The following is a 24,552-nucleotide window of genomic DNA, read 5'->3' as shown; positions in this document are numbered from 1 at the left end:
GGGTCAGTTAGAGCTGGTACTGATCACTGTGCACACTGACACTGAGGAGAAGTAACAGTTAGAGAGAGGGGTCAGTTAATTCTAAGCTGACCTGAGGTAATGCCTGAAAGAGGAGGGAGTCTGAGTCAGGTACCTGATGTAGAGAAACAGAGCCCGTGCTCTCTAAAGTGGACTGCAGGTGAGGAGAAGTGATAAGTGGCAGCCATTGAGTAGGGGGATCAGAGCAGATTTCTGCCCATTTAAGAAGAGAGAGAGCTTACCTAATGTCTAAGGGGAGCAGCCAGAGTAACGCTGGTGCTGACTGGAATACGTCGGGAGAGGTCTGTAATCTCTCCACAGTGACGGCCCTATATTCTTTTCTTACTATACCCACTAACTTATACACGGAAAAGATCCTCTAACATATCATACTATGGGCATAATTGGGCATCACTGAGGATGGCTGCAGGGGAAACGTCCCCTGCAGCCATCCTCAGTGATTAGTGAAATACGACTGCAGCATCTGTGTATATCTAATACTAGACTGCTTACTACTATTATATCAGGAGCTCTGTGACAGAACGCAGCCACACAACCTGGGAGTCAGTCAGCTTCAGTCTGAGCTGGACCGGTGTAAAGCTGCATACACATACAACGATTTTTTTTCATGATTATCGTTAAACGATAATCGTTTGAAACAATCGTTCACTCTCTGAGTCAAATGATGAACGATTATCGGTTCATGCGCGTTCACGCTTGTAGTTTGTAGTTCAGTCAGACTTGTCAACTGAACGATTTTCATTAAGGGAATAGGCAAAAATCGTTTGTAGTTCATAAAAATCGTTCATTACACTTTAAAAAATCTGAAAGATAATCTGACACAAAATCGTTCATAAAATCGCTGGTAACAAAATCGTTGTGTGTGTATGCAGCTTAAGTCTTCTATAACCTCATTGAGGCATTCACTAAGTACAACAGCCTAAGAATCAGCCTGTGACCTTACATTAAGAGGGGTATTCAATATGAAAGGTTAACTTCCCTGGCGAAGTTAACGTTTCATATCGGAGTTTTTTCTGCGTAAAGGTATGGTGCGCGCTCCCGCTTATCCCCGTATTCAATATCAAATTAACGAAAACGGGAAACTCCGAAGTTGGATTTGCGTAAAGTTACGAATTTTTCCTTAAAATAATTGTAAGACCCCTCTAAAGTTGTAAAAACATGGGGGAACACTATGGGTACCCCCGTTTTAGCCTTTAATTGAAAGTCGGGGCTTTAAATAGCCGCAGCAGGTGTTTTTTTCCCGACATTGAAGAAGTGATGCAGAAGAGCACTTAGGTTATTTTTTTAGTTTTTTTAAGTGGTCCCATCAAATTTGGGGTACATGAAAATGGGTACTAGCATATTTTTATGTCCCTAAAGTAAGTTTTTAAAAATTCTGCATTTGTGCACCTGCTGCTATAATCCTATTCTAGAAAACACCTGCCGCTATAATACTATTCTAGAAAACACCTGCCGCTAATATCCTATTCTAGAATACACCTGCTGCTAATAACCTATTCTAGAAAACACCTGCCGCTAATAGCCTATTCTAGAGTACACCTGCTGCTAATAACCTATTCTAGAAAACACCTGCCGCTAATAGCCTATTCTAGAATACACCTGCCGCTAATAGCCTATTCTAGAATACACCTGCTGCTAATAACCTATTCTAGAATACACCTGCTGCTAATAGCCTATTCTAGAAAACACCTGCCGCTAATAGCCTATGCTAGAATACACCTGCTGCTAATAACCTATTCTAGAATACACCTGCTGCTAATAGCCTATTCTAGAAAACACCTGCCGCTAATAGCCTATTCTAGAATACACCTGCTGCTAATAACCTATTCTAGAATACACCTGCTGCTAATAACCTATTTTAGAATACACCTGCTGCTAATAACCTATTCTAGAATACACCTGCTGCTAATAACCTATTCTAGAATACACCTGCTGCTAATAACCTATTCTAGAATACACCTGCTGCTAATAGCCTATTCTAGAATACACCTGCCTCATACTTGCAGAATAGCCCTGAACCTATTTCCCTATTGTTATACAATTTTTCCCATTTTTTTTTTTGCACCCAATTTTTACATTCATTTTTTGGGGTGTCCCTATTTTTTTTTTTACTTTTTTTGACAGTTCTTTTTTAAATGTCAATCTCAGGGGTGCAGGCTATTTTTTTTAAGCCTGCACCCCTAAACCCCAATTCTGCACTTTTTTTCGACACCTATTCAATGGTGAAAAGTTATCACCGTTTTTAATCAAAGACTTTTCAAAACTGCGATAAGTCTTTGATATTGAATAGGGTGTAAAACTAAAACCTGCGATAATGACGTCATACCTCCGATATTAACGCAAAAAACGATGTTATCGCTCCCATATTGAATACCCCTATAAGTGACTGAGCTCACCTGTCTCACTCAGGATAGATACAGACAATATTCACATAACATATACGGCCTGATTCAGACCCACTCGCGAGCGGCTGTCCGCTCGCAAGTGGGTCGATGTTATGGACTGAGCATGCGCACGACGGAGGGAGCTCCGTCGTGCGCATGCGCCAGACGCGACAAGCGAAGGAAAGTCCTTCGCTCGTTGTGTCCGATCAAAGGGGGCGTGCTGTCAATGTTGATTGACAGCACGCCCCCTTTGGTGGGCGTGCCGGGGGCGTGCCTCCCTGACGGGGGCATTCCCACGGGAACGCCTCCCGTCAGAAGCCGGCCCACTGACATCACTAGTGATGTCAGTGGGAGTGATTTTGGCTCTGATAGAGCCAAAATCACTCCGGAGCTTGCGGTTGAAAACCTCAACCGCAGGCTCCGGCTCGCAAATTCGATGGTCGCGATGGTCTCGACCATCGCGACCATCACAATGCACGCTCTTATAGCCTGTGGGTGGTGACCCACAGCTATACGAGCGTCCAGGAGGACGCTCCATGAAAATGGAGCCCGGCCCTCATTCAGAGCGTGCGCTCTGCTCAGAGCGTACGGCTCTGAATGAGGGCCATAATTATATATACCCCTCAAACTACAGCTGCAGCTTAGCTTTGTGCATCACATCACCTATATCTAGGTTGTAATACTATTCAGTGGAGGATATTCCCATGTGCAATCATCACCTGCAGGGAGATAACACAACCATTATGTCATCCAGCCTTGATAAACCCATATAAATATATATATATATATATATATATATGTGTGTGTGTATATATATATATATATATATATATATATATATGCATCTATACACCAACTTTCTTCACACAGTGATTGTTATGCTATAACCAACTTCTCAGTATGGGACATGTAATGTGGAAGTAAAGGAGGATCAATAAGATTTGATATCCATTTATTTAAGGGTTAAAACTTTAGCTGCCATATATTCTCTCTTTCTGGTCCTTAGTTTGAAGAAGCAAAACAATAGTAAAGGATTGACCAGTATTTATTTTAAAGAACAATATAGTTATTTACATGTATTTACTAATATTGTGGCAACATTGTAAGTGTATTAGAAAAGGTAAACCAATAGGTACGGAAATTATTAGAGTGGAAACTAAGCTGTGGGTGGGAAATATGTATCTAACCCAAGAGTTTGTATACAGATATATATATATATATATATATATATATATATATATTTATATTTATATATATTGTGGCAGTGTCCCCAGAGGTGGAACTGATGAGCAGCAGATTCTGTGTGGGGCAGGGGAGATCCACCCACACAGACTAGAAAAGGATTCTGGGAAGCTGTGTAAGGGCTGCCCAGTGGATTCAGTCCAGGGAGGACTGAGGCAGAACAGTCAGACAGAGCTCATTGTGCCAGGAAGCCATTGGGGGCCAGGAGGCCTAAGCCTAGACCTGTGAGGTACAGGGAAGGCTATCTAACTCTGGGACTGAGCTATGGTACCTGCAAGGAAGCAGGCCAGACTGTGAGGCTGTGGTAGCCAGCCAACCAGAGACCAGGCCGGAGCCTGTGTTGACCTGCAAGAAGCAGGGCTAAGCTGACTTTGGGACTTTTGTTTGCAGACTAGCTGCTCCCTTATAGAGAGGTTTGAAGAAGTGAGCTATTGCCCTAAACAAGAGCTAGGTTTTTTGTGTTCTGTTTTGTCTCTTGATTTCACATGCTGGCAGTAAAGCATCACCTTGTTTATTTCATCTGAAAGCTGTGTGTGGACCCTCATTAAGCACCTAAACACTGCACCCATTCACCCTCTGCCGTGCTAATTAACCCCAAGAATCACAATATATACAGTATATACATTTAAGTTAGTGAAGGAAGCATATAACTAAAGATTATAGAATAGGAGTCCTCACCCATATTAAAATATGTAGTAGGAGTGTTATTTACTTAATCCATTTGTAAGTGTAGATATGTGCTTGTGGTTTAATGTTACAATGTGTAACTAATGTGACCATCATTTTTGTGTGATTTATGCATTATATTATTGTGCATCCTCAGTATAACCCTCTTTCATAAGATCTGCATCCTGAAATGTTTCAGCCTAATAAAGTCTGTATTTGTGTCAGATATACATCATCAGTAATTTGTCTATGACCGGTTTTGGTCAAAGGGGATAACCTTTCTCAAACACTCTCTCTCCTACAGATAGGGGTTCTCCCAAGCAAGCTCCTGGTAGCTAGCTATCATACTGTATATACAAGGCTTGGGTGGAGGCACTATAGAATCAACCCAAAAGCATAGCAGAGGCACAGATAGTCTGAATACCCTAATTTAATAGTAAAGTAGGGTTACAAACACAAGGACTTCTGAAAGCTGATGACAGAAGAATATTGGCAGCTCTGATGCAAAATGAAAACCAACAATTTAATATTTCTGTTATAGACTTGGGCAGAGCTGGACTAAGATTTTGAGGACCCAAGGCAGTTAATGAGGGTCTGCCTACACCATAATATTAGCAGCATAGTGTCATTAGTCACAAGAGAGAGAATGTGGCAAAAATCAAATACAGAGAGTACTGTACATCCCAGTAGTATCCTACTATTACTAAGCAGGTATTGTAGACCCATCATTTGCTGGGCACTAGCTCTATCTCCACCACCCAGGTCCATCCAGTGAATAATTTGTCCAAAATACTAGTTTAGTGATGATAGCATACTACTGGGGTTCCCTCCGGCTAGGCACTAGCTCTTGGTGTTGAAAGGAGGTTACAAACCTCCATTAAGCTTTTGCTCCTCTGGCCTCCTCAGTGCAGGGGCCCTATTCTCCTCTCTCTCTCTATCATTCACTGCAACCTAATCCTAACCCTCCTCCTCTTGCCTAACCCTCCTCCACAGTCTAACCCTAACTCTCCCCCCTGCTACCTAACCCTGACCCTCCTCCTGCAGCCTAACCCTCCCCTGCAGTCTAACCATATCTCTCCCCTCCCACAGCCTAACCCTAACCCTAGCCTGCCACAGCCTAAACCTATCTCTCCCCTCCCATAGCCTAACCCTCCTCCTGCAGCCTAACCCTAACCCTGCCCTCCCACAGCCTAACCCTAACCCTGCCCTCCCACAGCCTAACCCTAACCCTACCCTCCCACAGCCTAACCCTAACCCTGCCCTCCCGCAGCCTAACCCTGCCCTCCCGCAGCCTAACCCTGCCCTCCCGCAGCCTAACCCTCCTCCCGCAGCCTAACCCTATCTCTCCCCTCCCGCAGCCTAACCCTATCCCCTCCCCTCCCGCAGCCTAACCCTATCCCCTCCCCTCCCGCAGCCTAACCCTATCCCCTCCCCTCCCGCAGCCTAACCCTATCCCCTCCCCTCCCACAGCCTAACCCTCCCGCAGCCTAACCCTAAACCCTCCCCTCCCGCAGCCTAACCCTATCCCCTCCCCTCCCACAGCCTAACCCTCCCGCAGCCTAACCCTAAACCCTCCCCTCCCGCAGCCTAACCTTAAATTCTGAGTTCAGAAAAGCTAATCTCAGTAAAAGTACTTGTAACAAAAATGATCCACTGTATTTATCCAGGTAACTATAAAACCTCAGATAAATCTTATATGCACAAATGTCATTGAGATTGAGTTTGTGGTCAGTCTGGTGTAAATCTTGGATTATGTGATAAAACACTTGTGTGCTACTTTACATGTAAATGTAATTTATTGTTAACTGAAAGGAGCTACAGTATAAACAACTGGACCATATCAGATGGCATTTCAGTGTAGTACAACATATTCCTGAGTACTCTATGATTCAGACAAGAGGTGCCATAGATTACTTTATACAAAAGTCATTTACACAGATCCGTCATCATTGATGAAAACATTATAGTCCATTAACTTGATTTCGTATATTTACACTCATTGATTTCACCTAATAGAGAGTGTTTAAACATTCCAGTACTGTTATTATTGATTAAGCACAAAGTGTAATTATATCATGTCACTATCATAGCGCTCTGCAGTGCCGCGTATTCTTGTGATTAATGTGATAAGAGTTTGGACTGCGCTATGATGCTATACCTGAGCACTTTTCTAGTCTGTTGAATTATAATATTTTATATACCTGTGAATGTTTAATTTAGGATTTTAAGTACCCTACTGTACCTGTTTCAAGGTGTGGTTAATTGGAGGTCTATGTACTAAACCTTGGCGAGAGATAAGTGGATGGAGATAAAGTACCAATGGGACAGTTCCTAACTCATTATTAAAATGCAGTCTGTAAAGTGACAGTTTGGAGCTGATTGGTCAGTAGTTTTATCTCCGTCATCTTTATCTCTTTCAAAGACAGGGGAGGGTTAAGTTTAGGTTGTGGGAGGGAAGGTAAGGGTTAGGCTGCAGGGGGGAGGGATAGGGTTAGGCTGCAGGGGGGAGGGATAGGGTTAGGCTGCAGGGGGGAGGGAAGGTAAGGGTTTGGCTGCAGGGGGGAGGGATAGGGTTAGGCTGCAGGGGGGAGGGATAGGGTTAGGCTGCAGGGGGGAGGGATAGGGTTAGGCTGCAGGGGGGAGGGAAGGTAAGGGTTAGGCTGCAGGGGGGAGGGATAGGGTTAGGCTGCAGGGGGGAGGGATAGCGTTAGGCTGCAGGGGGGAGGGTTAGGGTTAGGCTGCAGGGGGGAGGGAAGGTAAGGGTTAGGCTGCAGGGGGGAGGGTTAGGCTGCAGGGGGGAGGGTTAGGGTTAGGCTGCAGAGGGGAGGGTTAGGCTGCAGGGGGGAGGGTTAGGGTTGGCTGCAGGGGGGAGGGTTAGTGTTAGGTTGTGGGAGGGGAGGGTTAGGGTTAGGCAGTGGGAGGGTTAGGATTAGACTGCAGGGGACAGAGTTAGGTTTAGGATGCAGGGTGGAGGGTTAGGCTGCAGGGGGGAAGGTTAGAGTTAGGCTGCAGGGAGAGGGTTAGGGTTAGGCTGCAGGGGGCAGAGTTAGGCTGCAGGGGGCATAGTTAGGGTTAGGATGCAGCGGGGAGGGTTAGGGTTAGGCCGCAGGGGGGAGGGTTAGGATTAGGCTGCAGGGGGCAGAGTTAGGGTTAGGATGAGGGGGGGGGTTAGAGTTAGGCTGCAGTGGAGAGGGTTAGGGTTATGTTGAAGGGGGAGGGTTAGGACCAGGCTGCAGGGGAACAATTAGGGTTAGGCTGCAGGGGGAGGGTTAGGGTTAGACCCCTATGTTGGTTAAGTTCACTGTATGGAGGAATTTAAATTTGGTATTTTAGTCAGTCTGTTCTTTTGTATTTTGAGGTGGGGTTTTTGGATCATTGCAAATATGGGGTCAATAATGATCTGGATAGGAAAGCAGACAGTTTATTATCTTGTTTGATTATAATGAATATGTTTTTGTGCACATTACCAGCTACTTAACCAGACCAGTACTTGAAGTGATTTGCATGTAATATGCTTTAGGTATATAATCATAGTCATGTCAGCTTGTAGGGGATGACGAGAATAACAATTGTCTTTAGCTGAATAGATGTATATCTATCTTCTGCAAACTTCCTGCCAATATCTCTAAAAATCACAAATCGATTTCAAGGTATCAGCTATATATTTATCTCTCCCAGTTCATGAGGTGATCGGTAGACAAAATTGCTACAAGAAAAAGCAATTGTTGCAGTAAAACAATACATCTGGTAACAACATTGCAATTTTTATTACATAGTTGCAATTGTCTATACAACAGGGATTGCTGTAAAATATATCAGTAATCTCCTCGCAGACTTGATGGATATTAAGACAAGTCTCTGTAATAAACAGAATAACAGCTTAGGATTGGGATAGCCAATAAGGTGGAAATTTAAACAGCATTTAAATGTAACGATAATTATAAGAAAACAACAAAAAATAATAAACAGACAAATAATTGAGGAGACCCCTTGGTTCTTATCTTAATTCATTATTTTTATTAGAAGATTTTCCTTCACTTTTTTTGGTTTTTAACTTCATTTCACTTGCTTCAGCACATACTGTACATTTAATAATTTTAATTGATTTAAATAAAGGTTACTTTATAAACTTTTGTCAGTGTGCACCAATATGGACTACTTTTTTCCAAAATCTTTGGAAACAGTGGGCTTGAGGTTGCACCCACTTATGAAATATAATAATAAAGATATTACAATTATTATCCTATATTAGATACTAGGAGGGGTTTAATGACTGTTTTTGGATTATAGATACACAAAATTCTAGTTCAGTGAGAATTTTTGTACCGTATATCTTTTTTTGCATGCAATGTGACAAGAACGTAGACTGTGCTGAGTAATGTGATGTGTGACACCTGTATATCTGTGTGCTCCTGAGTCTGTATATGGGAGACTGTGCTGAGTAATGTGATATGTGACACCTGTATATCTGTGTGCTCCTGAGTCTGTATATGGAGACTGGGTTGAGTAACTTGATATGTGACACCTGTATATATGTGTGCTCCTGAGTCTGTATATAGGAGACTGCGCTGAGTAATGTGATATGTGACACCTGTATATCTGTGTGCTCCTGAGTCTGTATATGGGAGACTGCGCTGAGTAATGTGATATGTGACACCTGTATATCTGTGTGCTCCTGTGTCTGTATATGGGAGACTGCGCTGAGTAATGTGATATGTGACACCTGTATATCTGTGTGCTCCTGAGTCTGTATATGGGAGACTGCGCTGAGTAATGTGATATGTGACACCTGTATATCTGTGTGCTCCTGAGTCTGTATATGGGAGACTGCGCTGAGTAATGTGATATGTGACACCTGTATATCTGTGTGCTCCTGTGTCTGTATATGGGAGACTGCGCTGAGTAATGTGATATGTGACACCTGTATATCTGTGTGCTCCTGAGTCTGTATATGGGAGACTGCGCTGAGTAATGTGATATGTGACACCTGTATATCTGTGTGCTCCTGTGTCTGTATATGGAGACTGGGCTGATTAGTGTATGTGACACCTGTATATCTGTGGTGAGGACGTCACCAATCACTGTAGGTAAGTAAAAGTGTTGACGGGGAGATCGCGGGGGTTGATCGTGGTGGGGGGGTCGCGGTTGAGCGGTGGATTATGGTATATCCAGTCAGCACATACTCAGGCACCCTGTCACTGTATTTTTGTGAAAAATACATTGATGAGGCTACTGACGGGATTCGCAGTGACAGAGTTTTATCGCAGGCTCTGTCCCTGCAGGGGATTTTTGATTAAATCCCTGTGATATTGCCTAATTTGCAATGCGAATTTAGGTGAAAGTATCACACTACAATCTGCATATTAAATGCTGATTGTAGTAAATAGGCCCCCAAGGTTTAGTGAATAGACCCTCATGTCATTCTCAGTGCAAAATATGCACTATAGCATGTTACGTGCTACATGTACTGAGGTATACGTTGTGATGGGACCCAGAAACTGTGGAGTAGGACCCCAATTTTTTAAAGTGAGGGACCCTCATTTTTGCTCACGCAGCGATATCACTGATGTAGACATTGTAATGCACCTTTTCCTGTAATGCTACTATGAATATGCTTAAATTGCTAGAGAGATATAATCGCTGTCCAGACAATAATTGTGTTTCCAATGCACAAAAGTTCTTATTGTAATAAAAGAAAGTTACACGCTTTCATCTAGCACAATTAGCGCAAAGACAATGAGATACAGAATACGATACAGCCCAATACATACGCGTGCGCACTGGTCCCAGCAAACAGTCATCAGTCCAGAAGCCTGTGGTCATCCAAAAAAGAATGGCTGTATACTAGAACCAGCAAGCAAGCTATATACCTTTCCAGAACAAAGAAACTAGTTAACGGGTTTCCATTGGATCTTGCTCGTGGACATTCTGGTATGATGCAGGTCATTGGACAGTTCATATAGGATCACTAGGGGTATGTCCCAGCTCCTCAGATGTTGCTTTGTGTGGTTTTCCCGCCGAAGAACTGGTTTAGACTAGTAAAAAACACTTCATATAGCTTCACATTCTAACCACTATTTTCATATAGTTATCTTGTGAACGCATGATGCGATTTCCTTGCGGGTTGAACCGGAAATCTGCAAACAAAGAGTGCTTTAGAATGGTACCAAACATGATATGTTTACTAGCTTATGTACCTTAAATATCATATACATTACATTTCACAACATAAGTATTCGCTAATATAACCTCTAATATTAAGCCTTTAATGTGGAGGAACTTTTTTAGTGTGAGAATATTGCGTATAGTCGCTAATAAGCGTTGTGCATTTATTCGTAGAGTGCTTTGATAAACAGCGCAACTGTGCACTGTGCGTCTTATATATTATATGTATGATTTAATGTGCGTATGGGGTATGTTAGGACTTTTAACAATATGAGGCAGCAATGTAGACGCACAACACTAATCGCATATTAGCATCGCACACAATGGTTTTATGCTGACGACGCAAGATGGCGTCGTCAGGGGCAACATAAGATGGTGTTGCCCGATATTGACTTGAGATCCAGTCTCAGCCAATCATCCGGCTTTGACACTACTTAAATCAGTCTGGCACACAGTGGAGGTAGCATCGGGGCACAGGACTTGTTACACATTATGGGACTGATTCAGACTTAATAGCAATTAAAAAGGAGCAATTTGCACCATGTGTAGTTGGGAGCTTAATTGTAAATGTCACTGTAAAACTAGAGCTGGCCAGTATTTGTCTGCTACATACTGTACACACGTAGCCAGTGTTTTCCTTGCATGCAGACAAATGCAACATGTTACTGTATGTTCCAGGAGCACATTGCTCCTATTTTGCTCTTTTTTTATATTTGCTCCTAACTCGGAACCAAGCCTCATATCAGCATGTGTCCGTGTCTCGTATGTGACTTGCCTGCAATCTGTTTGGCTTTGTTTGTGGCATATTCGTATAGAAATTTTTGCAGAATATGAAATTAAAGAATATGACATTAAAAATAAAAAGGGACACTTTTATAGCCAATGTAATTTCACTATCTAAAAAATAGTTCCCTGTTGTTAAAACATACATTTCAGTTCCATGCTAGGTTGGTGATATGAGTCTGAAGAGCAGATTTGTGCAACCAATCATTCCTAGTATGCAGACGATCAGATTCATGATTATACGTTAGCAGTAAATGGTGATCTTTTCAGGCTAATAGCTGCAGTAACATCACTGTACACGCTGTGCTGCAACACAGAAACCCAAATCCCCCTTCAATCACTTTTATCCGTTGAGTGTATGTCACTACAGCATTTGTTTTATTGTAAATTATGCTATCCTGCAACATTTTTGACAAACTTCAATTGTAAGACAACATCTTTTAAAGTGCTCCTGTCGTGACCAAGCAAGGAAGGGGGTCATTTTGTGGTTGAAACTAATATTTATGACCAGTGCAGCCTCTCCTTAATCAATAGGAACCAGGAATATCACTGAGACTCCAGCCTTTCCAGTCTCTGGGAACCAGTTATATCACTGAAAATGCAGCATAACCAGTCAATAGGAGCCAGTGACATCACCGAGAGTGCAGCTTTTCCACTCAGTAAGAGCCAGTGACATCACTGAAAATGCAGCATAACCAGTCAATAGGAGCCAGTGACATCACCGAGAATGCAGCCTATCCAATCACTAGGAGGCAGTAACATAACCGGGAATGCAGCCTATCTCATCATTAGGGGCCAGTTATATGAATGAGAATGCAGCATAACCAGTCAGAAGGAACCAGTGACATCACTGGGAATGCAGCCTATCCAGTCACTAGGGACCAGTTATATCAATGAGAATTCAGTCTATCCAGTCTCTAGAAACCATGACATCACTGAGCTTGCCACCTCTCCAGTATCAATGAACCAGTGACATCACTGAGATTTCAGCCTATTCAGTCACTAAAAAACAGAGAATGCACTTACAGTGATGTCAATCTAGTCACTAGGAGTCAGTGGCATCAATGAACCAGTGACATCACTAAGATTGCAGCCTATCCAGTCACTAAAAACCAGTGAGATCACTGTGAGTTCATTCTATCTAGTCACTAGGAATCAGTGACATCACTGAGAATGCAGCCTATCCAGTGACTAAGCCAGTGACATCACTGTGAGTTCATTCTATCTAGTCACTAGGAATCAGTGACATCACTGTGAATGCAGACTATCCAGTTACTAGGAGCCAGTGACATCAATGGGAAATCCAGTCACTAGGAACCAGTGACATCCCTAAGTTTTCAACTATCAAGTCACTAGGAATCAGTGAAATCACTGAGAGTGCAAACTCTACAGTCATTAGAAACACAGGTAATCACTGAGTGTGTAGCCTATTCAATCACTAGGAACATAAGACATCACTTAGAATGCAGCTTCTCTAGTCACTATGAACCAGGGACATCCCTGAGAGTGCAGCCTATCCAGTCACTAGGAACAAGTGACATTACAGAAAATTCAGCCTCTCCAGTCATGAGGAACCAGTGACATCAGTGAGAATGCAGCCTATCCTGTGAAAGTCTGGGTTTGTTGTGGACCCGGGGTGGTGATAGGAGCAGACACAGAAGCAGATTTAAATAAAAAAGTGGAGTTTTTAATAAGTGACTTAGAAGACATGGGAATGGCAAAAAGTCCAGGTATAGCACTAAAGTGCACTTGATAACTGTGGTGAAGCAAATGGGAGAATGTCCAGATAGTGACAGGCAGGAAATGTCCAGTATGCAGGTTTGGTGAGCTGTAATTGATGCAGGCAGAGGTAATGAAGTCCAGCGGGGAGATAGTGTGAGGCAAGGTGCAGGGAAACAGCAGGTTCAGGTACTCAGGCAGGTAAGAAGGTATATGGAGGGTGCAGGATGAGTCCAGCAGGTTTGGAGCAGACAAGGTAACAGGCTAGTAGCGCTTCTAGGCAGGCAGGTAAGGCACAGGTACTCTCTCTCAGCTGCAATTGAGAAACACATTGCACTGGCAATGAATGAAGGTTCTGGACCTTCCTAAATACCAGGTGCTGCGCTGTGACTGGCTGGAAAGAGCACATGACCCACCAGGATTGGACAGCTGGAATCACATAACTTGAGGCAAGATGGCGGCGCCCATGCCAAACAGAACAGAAACACCACCAGGCCTCACCGGGCCTCAGTGACAATTTGCTTGCAGAGAACCAAGAGCAGCCAATGCCCCTCGCCAAACACCAGCACCGCTGCCAGAGACTCCGTGCCGACCAATCGCCATTGCCCCGCCCCCATGATCACAGACCACCCCCTCCCCCGTGACCCCCCCTCCCTTAATAGCACTTACCTGCATGTTCCAGGCCTCCAGTGATGTTCTCCATTCCTCCGGTCATCAGGTGATCTCCCATACTGCACTGGGGCCCGATCACCTGATGACCGGGCCGCAGTGCACTATGGGAGACCAGCTGACCAGAGGGGAATCATCACCGGAGGCCTGATCACCGGTCCATGGAGTCAGGTAAGGAATTTTTTTTCTTTTTTTCTTTTTTTTTTTTTTTTACAGTAATCAGCGTGTGGTGTGTGTAGCAGTGATCAGCTTGCGGTCTGTTTAGACCACACAGCTGATTACTGGGACCGACTCCCGGCTCTGCTCTCCCTGTTAGAGCAGGGCAGGAGGCCGGTAACCGGGGGAGACCCTGGATAACGCCACCTCCAGGTGGTGTTATTATCACAGGGCTTTCCCCGATATTTTTTCACATTTTATTTTTAGTAACTCTGGTCGGATCACATTTCCCACTACAGTTATGGGAAATGCGATCTGCTTTACTAAAAATAAGTGATACTTAGGGGTTGGAGTAGAATTTTTCTAATTCTACTCCAATTGCCCTGTAATAACTATAGGTGATACTAAAATAATGTGAAAAGGGTGTGAAAACACAAAACACCATTTTTCACATTATTTTAGTAAAAATAATGTTGATAAATAGAGCCCTTATTACATTAACAGACCAAATATTGCTTTAGACCTAAAAAGGCTTCTTCTGCTTGATGTACTTTAATGTCAATGTATGGTAACACAAAGGAGTATAATTGCAAATTTGATCCTAACTGATCTAAAATGCCAACATATATTAGATAAATACAATTCCCATAAACTTATACTTGTTATGTGATGACATATAAATATAATGTCTAGTGCAAACATTATCAAAAAAGGCTTAATTTTCGTGAATATTTGTGAGGTCATCATAAGATAATAAAGATCAATAATGCAATTACCGTATTTATTGGGGGTCAAGTAAGGTCTTCTGGATAGTGTGAGTGTCCTAGAACAGTGCAGCAATATGTAGACGCACATATATTAACTGTAGTTATAGAGCATCTGTCACCCACCCTCAGTGGATTGGTAGTATGTTCTCACATTATTGTGGCATTCATTTGATATGGGAGGAACACTGATATCTTTGCATTGAAATATACAGTTGTGAAGAGATACAGATATAATGAAGTTCTGCTGTTGCCTGTGAACTGTATTTATATTTTTTAATTAAGCGATGCACTCACCTTTCCAAAAAGTTGCCAGTCACTATTAGTAGAATTGGAAATGCTAATCAGAGCCATAGTTCATTCGCATTGTCCCAGTTAAAATCCCATCATCCAGTTTCAGTACCTTGTTGTATGATCATCAGGGCTGTGAATACATTCTATCACACTACAGTATGTTACTGCAGCCACTGGGAATGAGTGACCTCATAGAGGGATGCTGCCTCGCTAGTTGTGAATACATAGGTATACATCAAGTGTCAGTGATGTCACAGGTTACCAATGAGCTCACTGGCTGCATTCTAATGAATATTGGTTCCCACACAATGGCTGCCTAGACTTAGGGGGATGGGAGCAATTTCAATACAGCAAATGTACTGTATAGCGATGTTTGCAATCTAAAATTCATGGTAAGTCTTGATGATCAGATATGTTACTGTATGAGCCCAAGCTAGCCATGGTTTATCCTTTATGCTGCAGGGTACGAAATTCCTGGGTGCCCACCTGTCTGTGGCAGCCTAAAATTCTACAAGACAGTCACGCAAAATCTTCTCCTATCCTCTGGGACAGGTAACTACATGTCATGTTATGTCAGTGTACTTTTTGTGACACTAGGGTAAAGTACAGGCATCTTCTTAATGTGGTCTCTTGATATTAAAGATGAACACACTCAAGAAAACATCTCCCACTTATGGCCTCCCTTTTTTTGGGCTCCCCTCTTGTCCTCACATTTGGCACTAGCATTTACTGGTCTATAGAGTGCTGTCTGTTTAAATTAAAAAAGTTGTTGACTATGTATTCTAGAAGGTACCTGATTGAACAGGTACCACAGACAGGAAATTAGGTAGTACATGTACTCTACAATTAAATTTTACTGCTTAGGGAGAGGGGAATATTTCTTGAATGGAGTCGTGTGGAATTAAGTTCTCAATTTTACAGATCTATAGTACAGAAGAATTCCTCATACCTAAGGGCCTTATTCAGACCCACTCGCAAGTGGCTGTCCGCTCGCAAGTGGGTCGATGTTGTGCACTGCGCATGCGCACGATGGCGGGAGCTCCGTCATGCGCATGCGCCAGACGCGACGAGCGAAGGAAAGTCCTTCGCTCGTTGTGTCTGATCAAAGGGGGCGTGCTGTCGATGTTGATTGACAACACGCCCCCTTTGGTGGGCGTGCCGGGGGCGTGCCTCCCTGACGGGGGCGTTCCCAGGGGAACGCCTACCGTCAGGAGCCGGCCCACTGACATCACTAGTGATGTCAGTGGGAGTGATTTTGGCTCTGATAGAGCCAAAATCACTCTGGGCCTTGCGGTTGAAAACCTCAACCGCAGGCTCCAGCTCGCAGTTTCGATGGTCGCGATGGTCACGACCATCGCGGCCATCAAATTGCACGCTCGTATAGGCTGTGGGTGGTGACCCACAGCTATACGAGCGTCCAGGAGGACGCTCCATAATTATGGAGGGCGGCCCTCATTCAGAGCGTGCGCTCTGCTCAGAGCGTACGGCTCTGAATGAGGGCCTAAGAGTGCAGTTTGGGATACAGGCTAATAAAGCTTAGATCAGGCTCTGGTGGCCCAACACTGAGATCCTCTCTTACTACCATGTGCTTGAGGCCATCAGTGTCCTTCTCTTGAACATTTCATGTATGTTAAGTTCCTGAAGGAAATAATAGGAATTCGATATGAAAGTGAATTGGTAACTAAACTACCTGGAAAAGGATTATCCTGGTAAAAAGAGAACTAGTCTTCAATAACCGGATCATTAAAAAGCATTTTGGGGTAATTAGGCAAATTTAGGTAACATAATACCAAAAGTGAATTGAGGTATTTTCCCTGATCTTGGTAGCCTCCACTAAAAAGTGCATTTGTTTGTTGTGGATTGAAATATCATTTAAATACCGTATAAATTGTTCATAATTAACAATTATCTATTCTACAGTTTATTTATTTTATTTTTTTCACAAACCTTCTCCTTTTTCTATTAACTTTCATATTGTTGGCTATTGACTTTGACTACTTCTGCCCACACAATTTATTTTCTTCTTCAGTGGGATAACTTACTGGCAAATGTATGATTTCTAGAGGGGAGTTTCCAAATACTAGATATTAGAGTGTGCAGCCAGTCCATGCAGAGAGCATAATTGGCACTTACCCAGAATTAATATGCATCATACAAAGTGTATTGTTTGTCATAATTCCAGCATATAGAGGACCAGTGATCACAGTAACCTATTATATGTGTCATACATAGTGTATTGTGTGCATAATTCCAGCATATACAGGACCAGCGATCACAGTAACACATTATATGTGTCATACATAGTGTATTATGTGTCATAATTCCAGCACATACAGGACCAGTGATCACAGTAAGACATTATATATGTCATACATAGTGTATTATGTGTCATAATTCCAGCATATACAGGACCAGTGATCACAGTAACCCATTATATGTGTCATACATAGTGTATTATGTGTCATAATTACAGGACCAGTGATCACAGTAACCCATTATATGTGTCATACATAGTGTATTGTGTGTGATAATTCCAGCATATACAGGACCAGTGATCACAGTAACCCATTATATGTGTCATACATAGTGTATTGTGTGTCATAATTCCAGCACATACAGGACCAGTGATCACAGTAAGACATTATATGTGTCATACATAGTGTATTGTGTGTCATAATTCCAGCATATACAGGACCAGTGATCATAGTAACCCATTATATGTGTCATACATAGTGTATTGTGTGTCATAATTCCAGCATATACAGGACCAGTGATCACAGTAACCCATTATATGTGTCATACATAGTGTATTGTGTGTCATAATTCCAGCACATACAGGACCAGTGATCACAGTAAGACATTATATGTGTCATACATAGTGTATTGTGTGTGATAATTCCAGCATATACAGGACCAGTGATCACAGTAACCCATTATATGTGTTATACATAGTGTATTGTGTGTCATATATCCAGCATATACAGGACCAGTGATCACAGTAACCCATTATATGTGTCATACATAGTGTATTGTGTGTGATAATTCCAGCATATACAGGACCAGTGATCAAAGTAACCCATTATATGTGTCATACATAGTGTATTATGTGTCATAATTACAGGACCAGTGATCACAGTAACCCATTATATGTGTCATACATAGTGTATTGTGTGTCATAATTCCAGCACATACAGGACCAGTGATCACAGTAAGACATTATATGTGTCATACATAGTGTATTGTGTGTCATAATTCCAGCATATACAGGACCAGTGATCATAGTAACCCATTATATGTGTCATACATAGTGTATTGTGTGTCATAATTCCAGCATATACAGGACCAGTGATCACAGTAACCCATTATATGTGTTATACATAGTGTATTGTGTGTCATAATTCTAGCATATACAGGACCAGTGATCACAGTAACCCATTATATGTGTCATACATAGTGTATTGTGTGTCATAATTCCAGCATATACAGGACCAGTGATCACAGTAACCCATTATATGTGTCATACATAGTGTATTATGTGTTATAATTACAGGACCAGTGATCACAGTAAGACATTATATGTGGCAGTAGGACCATCCTGTCTGTGCTGAGTGTTCTTTCCCATGTGGGAGCCATTACAGAGCATGGGAGCAAGTTTGGGAGTCTGGGGGAGCAGCAGAAGAACCTAGCACTGCCCTGGTCATATATATACATATTGGTCTTCTTATGTACTGTGTAGTGTAGTATTATATGGTATTAATCATTAACTCTATTGATGGTCTATAGCAGTGCATCCCTAACAGTGCAGATCTCCTAGTTGGTGCACTGGCTGACACATGTTAAAAGAAGCACAGGTGGTGCTAATTATTTCATTGTGATACTGAGAAGAACATGCAGCACTAGTAAAATTATATTATATTACTATTTATATTGTGGTCATGGTATGGTGTGAGCTGGGGAGGGGGGTTTCCAGGCAGCTGGAACCCCCCCTTCCCCTACGTTTGCCTATGTAACTCCCAACCAAACACGAAGCAGGACAGTTGTCTAGTTTGCAGGATTGTGAGGCAGTCATCCAAAATAAAGACTTTACTTGAAAGAGGGGTTATTGAGAGGTAGGGAAAGTCAGTAAAATTTTAGCAAAATAAGAAAACCATGGTATCAATAGGCACATGCTGTAATTAGATAAGTCAATGCGATGATTGTAATAACTAAAATGTATTCTTAGGATATGTAGATAATACTTTTAACCACATAACTGGAGGGGTCTTATGGTATCTGATGACAGCCAGGTGGGCTTTCTGTGTTAGGGTCAAATCTCATGCAGGGCCAGTGCAAGGTTTTAAGGTCTTCCTAGGCAAAGATTTACTATTGGATAACAAGGTTACAGATATGCGCTCACTCACAAGCTGTGCCGTAGTGGCAGCAGGAGCATTAGAGGTACCTTTATTCTCTTTTTACAATAAACGAGGGAGTTCCTGCGCTCAGCCATGGTTGGTGTATAGGGGAAGTGTGTGATGTTTTACTCTGTGATAAATGGAAACACAGATGTAGCACAAATAAATCACAGTTCAATTTTACTAATAATTAAAAACTCGAATGTACATTAATTTATATGATGCATACACTATTATATGACCTATGCAACTTAGAGCAAATCCAATAGCAGTGAGGACAAGTATTGTGTATCAATGAACAGATCCTTGTTGTTAACTGTAAGTCCCAAAGTGTGTTAAGCATCCACTACTCAAGTGCCTGTTAGTTAGTGATGGTGTCTTTACTGTGCAAATCAGCAGGTTACTTTGGTCTGAGTCAAAATGTTGATAAGAAAAGTTCCTCTTATGGAAATCTGTATGTATTGGGTTAATCCCACTGGTGGTTGGGCCTTAAGGTGCGACGTCCCATAACCCCAGGTACCCTACTTACCCACCAGAGTCTTCCAAGAAGTTCCCCTTCTCCTTCCTCACTCTTACTCGACCGGAGCCCCGGGAGTGGTGGGTGAAAGGGGGTTCTTCAGCTTGTCGTGGCTTATCCTCAGTTCCGTATGCTGGTGTGTACAGACGTAACGCGCCCCAGCTTGGTTCCTTGACAGCCTCGTTGGTCAGCTTTGTGACCGCGATACTTCCTGGTTGAAGTCTCATTATAATGGTAGTCAGTTGGTGTACAGACGGCCGTCTGTGTCTCCCTCTCAGCGGAGGTTTGTGGTGCAGCTTAGTGCAGTACAGAAGTAAGGATATATATCATCCGATGCTATCGGCCATAAGGCCTTCCTCAGGGATATGGCATCGGCATACAGAACCGAGGAAAAGCCAGGACATGTTGAAGAACCACCTTCCACCACTACTCCCGTGGCTCTGGTAGAGTAAGAATGAGGAAGGAGAAGGGGAACTTCTTGGAAGGCTCCGGTTGATAAGTAGGGTACCTGGCGTTATGGGACGCTGCACCTTAAGGCCCAACCACCAGTGGGATTAGCCCAATACATACAGATTTCCATAAAAGGTTTACTATGCCACCCCTGCTTCCCCCAAACCCTCCGACCAGCCCCTCACAAACCTATCTACTCCAGCTCCATAATAGTACACTACTGCAAGTCAGACTGCATCTGCGAGACGTAGCCCCCAGCAGCAGCAGCGAGGGAGGGGCACAGATGTGTTTGCAAAATATCTACTATATAAAAGCAAAAGTGTCCTTCTGTCTTTCTATACAAATCCACAGATTACAAGCCAAGATCATGACATTTTACATACAAGCGTATTAAAACACGGCAGAGGCAATGAAAAAAATGAATTACTTTCATTTTTAATTAATTAAAAAACACAATATTTGCTTAGCATTCGCCCTCTACAGGTCAGGTACGGAATTAGAAAAAGATTTAGCTTATCTACTATTTTCAGTTTTCTATCTCGACTATCTACTATATAAAAGCAAAAATGTGTCCTTCTGTCTTTCTATACAAACCACAGTTTACAAGCCAAGATCTCTCATGGTTCTACACCTAAAACACCAAAGAAGAATAAAAGCCTTGTCCTTTTTTTTTTATTGTTAGATGCAGATTTGGACACCATTCTTCTTGGGCCATCTGCAAGGTCAATAATTAAACAAAAATAACATTTTAATATTTTTATTTCAGAATTTTATTTTGTAACATGCATTTTGCTACATACTAAGGAATTATGGAATCTTATTCTGTAGCATATAATCTAAGTCTCTGAACGTCATTTACTATGGCTCTCATGTGGCGTTTACAGTACCTTTTTAAATGATATCTGCATCCATGAGGAGAGATCCGTCTGATTTACAATCAGGCCCATAAAGATGGCAACTATACTGTGATGCAAAAACACAGCTCTGCAGCACAATGTTTATTTATACCTGCTCATACATGAGGTTACACAACTACATGGGGTCATCAGTGGTGACCAAACTGTTTTGCCTACCTCCTTGGTTGCTGGACCGCACTAGGGAATGCACAGAGGCTCCTTCCGGTTCATTCCTTTGTCAGCCCCTGGAGGGTAAAACCGATTGGATGAATCTTATACACCGTGGAGACCCTGAATGCCAGAAATAGCTGCACAAGGAACTGGAAGTAGTTGCTGAGCATTTCATAGTGTGATCTAGCAACCAGGAAGTACACATTCATCTGGTATCAGAGCAACAGAAGCTCTTGGCCACAGTGGCGGAACTCTCGGAGACAATGGAGTCATTTGCCGCTGGGCACCAGCCCTGAAGGGGGCACCTGGTTCCATTGTCACCCGGCCATTCTGGGCACTGCTGAGGAGAAGCTGATTGGCGCTCCACCTCCAGTGGTGTAACTATGGAGGGTGCAGGGGGTGCGGTCGCACCCCCTGCACCCTCCATTTGCCGGGCGCCCACTGAGTGTTACCAGCAGGTGTCCGACACCTTATGTCCCCCCCCCAGCGCCAGCGGCAGTCGGAGGACGGAGCTCACTCCTGATCTCCATCTTTCAGGTCTTGCAGTGCACTATGGGAGTGATGTCATGATGTCACTCCCATGGTTCCGAGGAGCGGACGCCAGGGACGGATGGCAGCAGGCACTGGAGCAGGATTTAAGGTAAGTTTTGGTATTTTATTTGTATGTGTGCGCATGGGGAGGGGGGGCTTACTACAGGGGCATAACTGGGGGCTTGCTACAGGGGCATCACAGGGGGCTTACTACTGGGGGCATTACAGGGGCTTACTACTGGGGGCACTACAGGGGGCTTACTACTGGGGCATCACAGGGGGCTTACTGCTGGGGGCACTACATAGGCAGGCACTGCATAGGGGTTTCCTCTATTGAGGGTACTGCATAGGGGGACCACTACTGGGGACACTGTATAATAGGAACTGCATAGGGACGATGGTAGCTGGGGCTGGCAAAGGTGCTGGGGGTGGTAAATTTTAACTTGAGGGTGGGGGGCACCAACATTTATCTTGTCTCCAGGCACCTGGGATGAAGTTACGCCACTGCTTGGCCGTGTTTACACTGTACATCCGACAAATTTTGAATGCTTCTATCTCCGAAATTTGCTTTACACCATTACAGGTCCTACTTCCTTTGAAGACCCTAGGACTGTGCATGGGGAAGTTTGTCACACTTTTAGTGAGGTCTGCCTAAGCAGAGGTTTGTTTGTAGAATGATGTGTAAACAAACATTCTTAAAATCCAGGGCAAGGCCGGGTACTCCAGCTAGTAGCAAATAAAAAAAATTGCTTTTGTCCGTTAACATTTCTGAAGCCGCGTACATACTGGCTGATATTGTGAACAATTGAACGATAACGCTGTGGTTCAATCATTCACAATATCAGCCAGTGTGTATGCAAGATATCGTTAACGATGAGCGCTCCCGCAAATTGTTATTGATATCTTTCATCACCTGAATTTGCAGGTCAGCCTGATGATATTGTCAGGTTGTGCATGTTCAGGGATACTTCCGGTGACGTCCATGAACGATATTATTACAGATATCGTTCAGTGTATGGACTCAATGTCGTTCCTCATAAACCAAGAAAGTGTCCGGTGGCCACTCATGAAGAAGGGGGTACTGTTACAAGCCACATACAAGACCCCAGAATCAGACCATGTTACTTACCTCTACGGGCTCTGTCCCGCTGCGTTCTCCGGCTCCCGCGCTGTGCTGCAGTGGTTTTCTCCTCTCAGTCGGGTCCCGCTGGTTTTACCTCTTCTCTCTGCAATGGCAGGGCTGGCATTCCTACATGTACTGATGGCCACTCTATGGGAAACATGGGCGTGGCCACCTTGGATCCGGACATGTGACGCTTCTTCTGCCAATAGGATCTTCTCTTCTCAATCCTCTGCCAATTGGAACCCTCCAGCCTCTATAAAAGGATATCCTGCTACACTTTCAAATTGCCAATGCAACAAGTCCCTTAGCTTGTCTAAGTGAGCCTCCTCACTGCGCTCCCTAAGATATATATTACGTTATAGTATAGTCACCTCCCGGTCCTAACTGGTGAACCATCCATCCTCCAATCTCTGGAATCCAGTCACCTCCTGGTCCCAACTGGTGAGCCAGCCATTCTCCAATTATCTGGAGTCCAGTTATCTCCTGGTCCTAACCAGTGAACTAATCATTCTTCTACATTCTCTCAACTATCTATTTAATAAAGTACTCTTTTCCTGCATAGGAATTTCATTAAACCCAGTCTCCTTCAGAGAGCATCCGGATCTAACGAAACAGATACAAGACCCAGCCTGGGAACACAGCCTCTAAATCCTTCGTCTGTGACAGTTTGCACTGGCCAGATGGACTCAGCAAGTGGTCAAGGTTTTGGAGTGGATTCTTCTCAGGATGTTCTCTCATCTGCAAAGACAGGAGACTTCTCAAATACAACTTATTCAATTAATTCAGGATATGTCATCTCACTTGGATAGCATTCAGGATTTATTTTCTAACCCCGCTCCAGTAAACGCTCAAGTTTTAGCTTCCTCTTCTGTGTCGTCTTCCCCCTTGTCACCACCCACTGATTGACTCCAACTCTCATCTCCAAGCAAGTTCAGTGGTAATCCCAAACTATGCATTGGTTTCTTAAACCAGTGCGAGATTCATTTTGAGCTTCAACCAACCAATTTCCCAACTGCCAGGACCCGAGTAGCCTACATAATCTCTTTGCTCTCCAGGCAAGCACTTGATTGGGTGTCACCCCTTTGGGAAAAATGTTATCCCCTGCTTGCTAATTGCCCAGAATTTGTTTCCACATTTCGCAGGATCTTTGATGAACCTGAGAGAACCACTTCTGCCTCAGCAGACACTGTACACCTTCAGCAAGGCAGTAAAACTGTAGGACAGTATGTCATTCTGTTCCAGACCTTGGCATCACAACTCAATTGGAACAAGGATGTCCTCATAGCAGCCTTTTGGAGAAGACTTTCCGAAAGACTCAAAGAAGATCTGGCTTCCCGTGACCTTCCTCCCAGATTGGATTAATTAATTTCTCTCTGCAACAAAGTGGACTTACGACACAGAGAGCGTGCCTTGGAGAGGGGCAGATTTGACCGTAGAAGACCACGTCTAGTTGCTCGACTGCATTCACCTCCCGTGGATGAAGAACCCATGCAGGTCAACCGCTCCCATCTGTCTGCTGAAGAACACCAGAAAAGACAGAGACAGAATCTCTGTATGTATTGTGGATCATCTCAACATCTAGTCAAAACCTG

At 43.3% G+C, this 24,552-nt stretch overlaps 1 protein-coding gene across 5 annotated transcripts in view; it reads left to right on the top strand.

Annotated features, from left to right (window-relative positions):
- Positions 1-24,552, top strand: part of BEGAIN (brain enriched guanylate kinase associated) — a 258,065-nt gene that overhangs the window by 97,476 nt on the left and 136,037 nt on the right. For 3 of the 5 annotated variants that reach the window (XM_088465156.1, XM_088465157.1, XM_088465159.1), the window contains one exon: positions 15,344-15,433. The exons of the other annotated variants lie outside the window; for them this stretch is intronic. In XM_088465156.1, coding sequence (XP_088321282.1) covers positions 15,344-15,433 — 90 coding nt within the window. The remainder of the gene's footprint in view (positions 1-15,343; positions 15,434-24,552) is intronic. 5 annotated transcript variants of the gene reach the window in all.

The sequence above is a fragment of the Taudactylus pleione genome, unplaced genomic scaffold, assembly GCF_031769625.1.
Source record: "Taudactylus pleione unplaced genomic scaffold, aTauple2 ptg001874l, whole genome shotgun sequence".
NCBI classification, from domain to species: domain Eukaryota; kingdom Metazoa; phylum Chordata; class Amphibia; order Anura; family Myobatrachidae; genus Taudactylus; species Taudactylus pleione.
The sequence above is the reverse complement of the archived record's forward strand: the minus strand, read 5'-3'. Positions and strand labels throughout refer to the sequence as shown.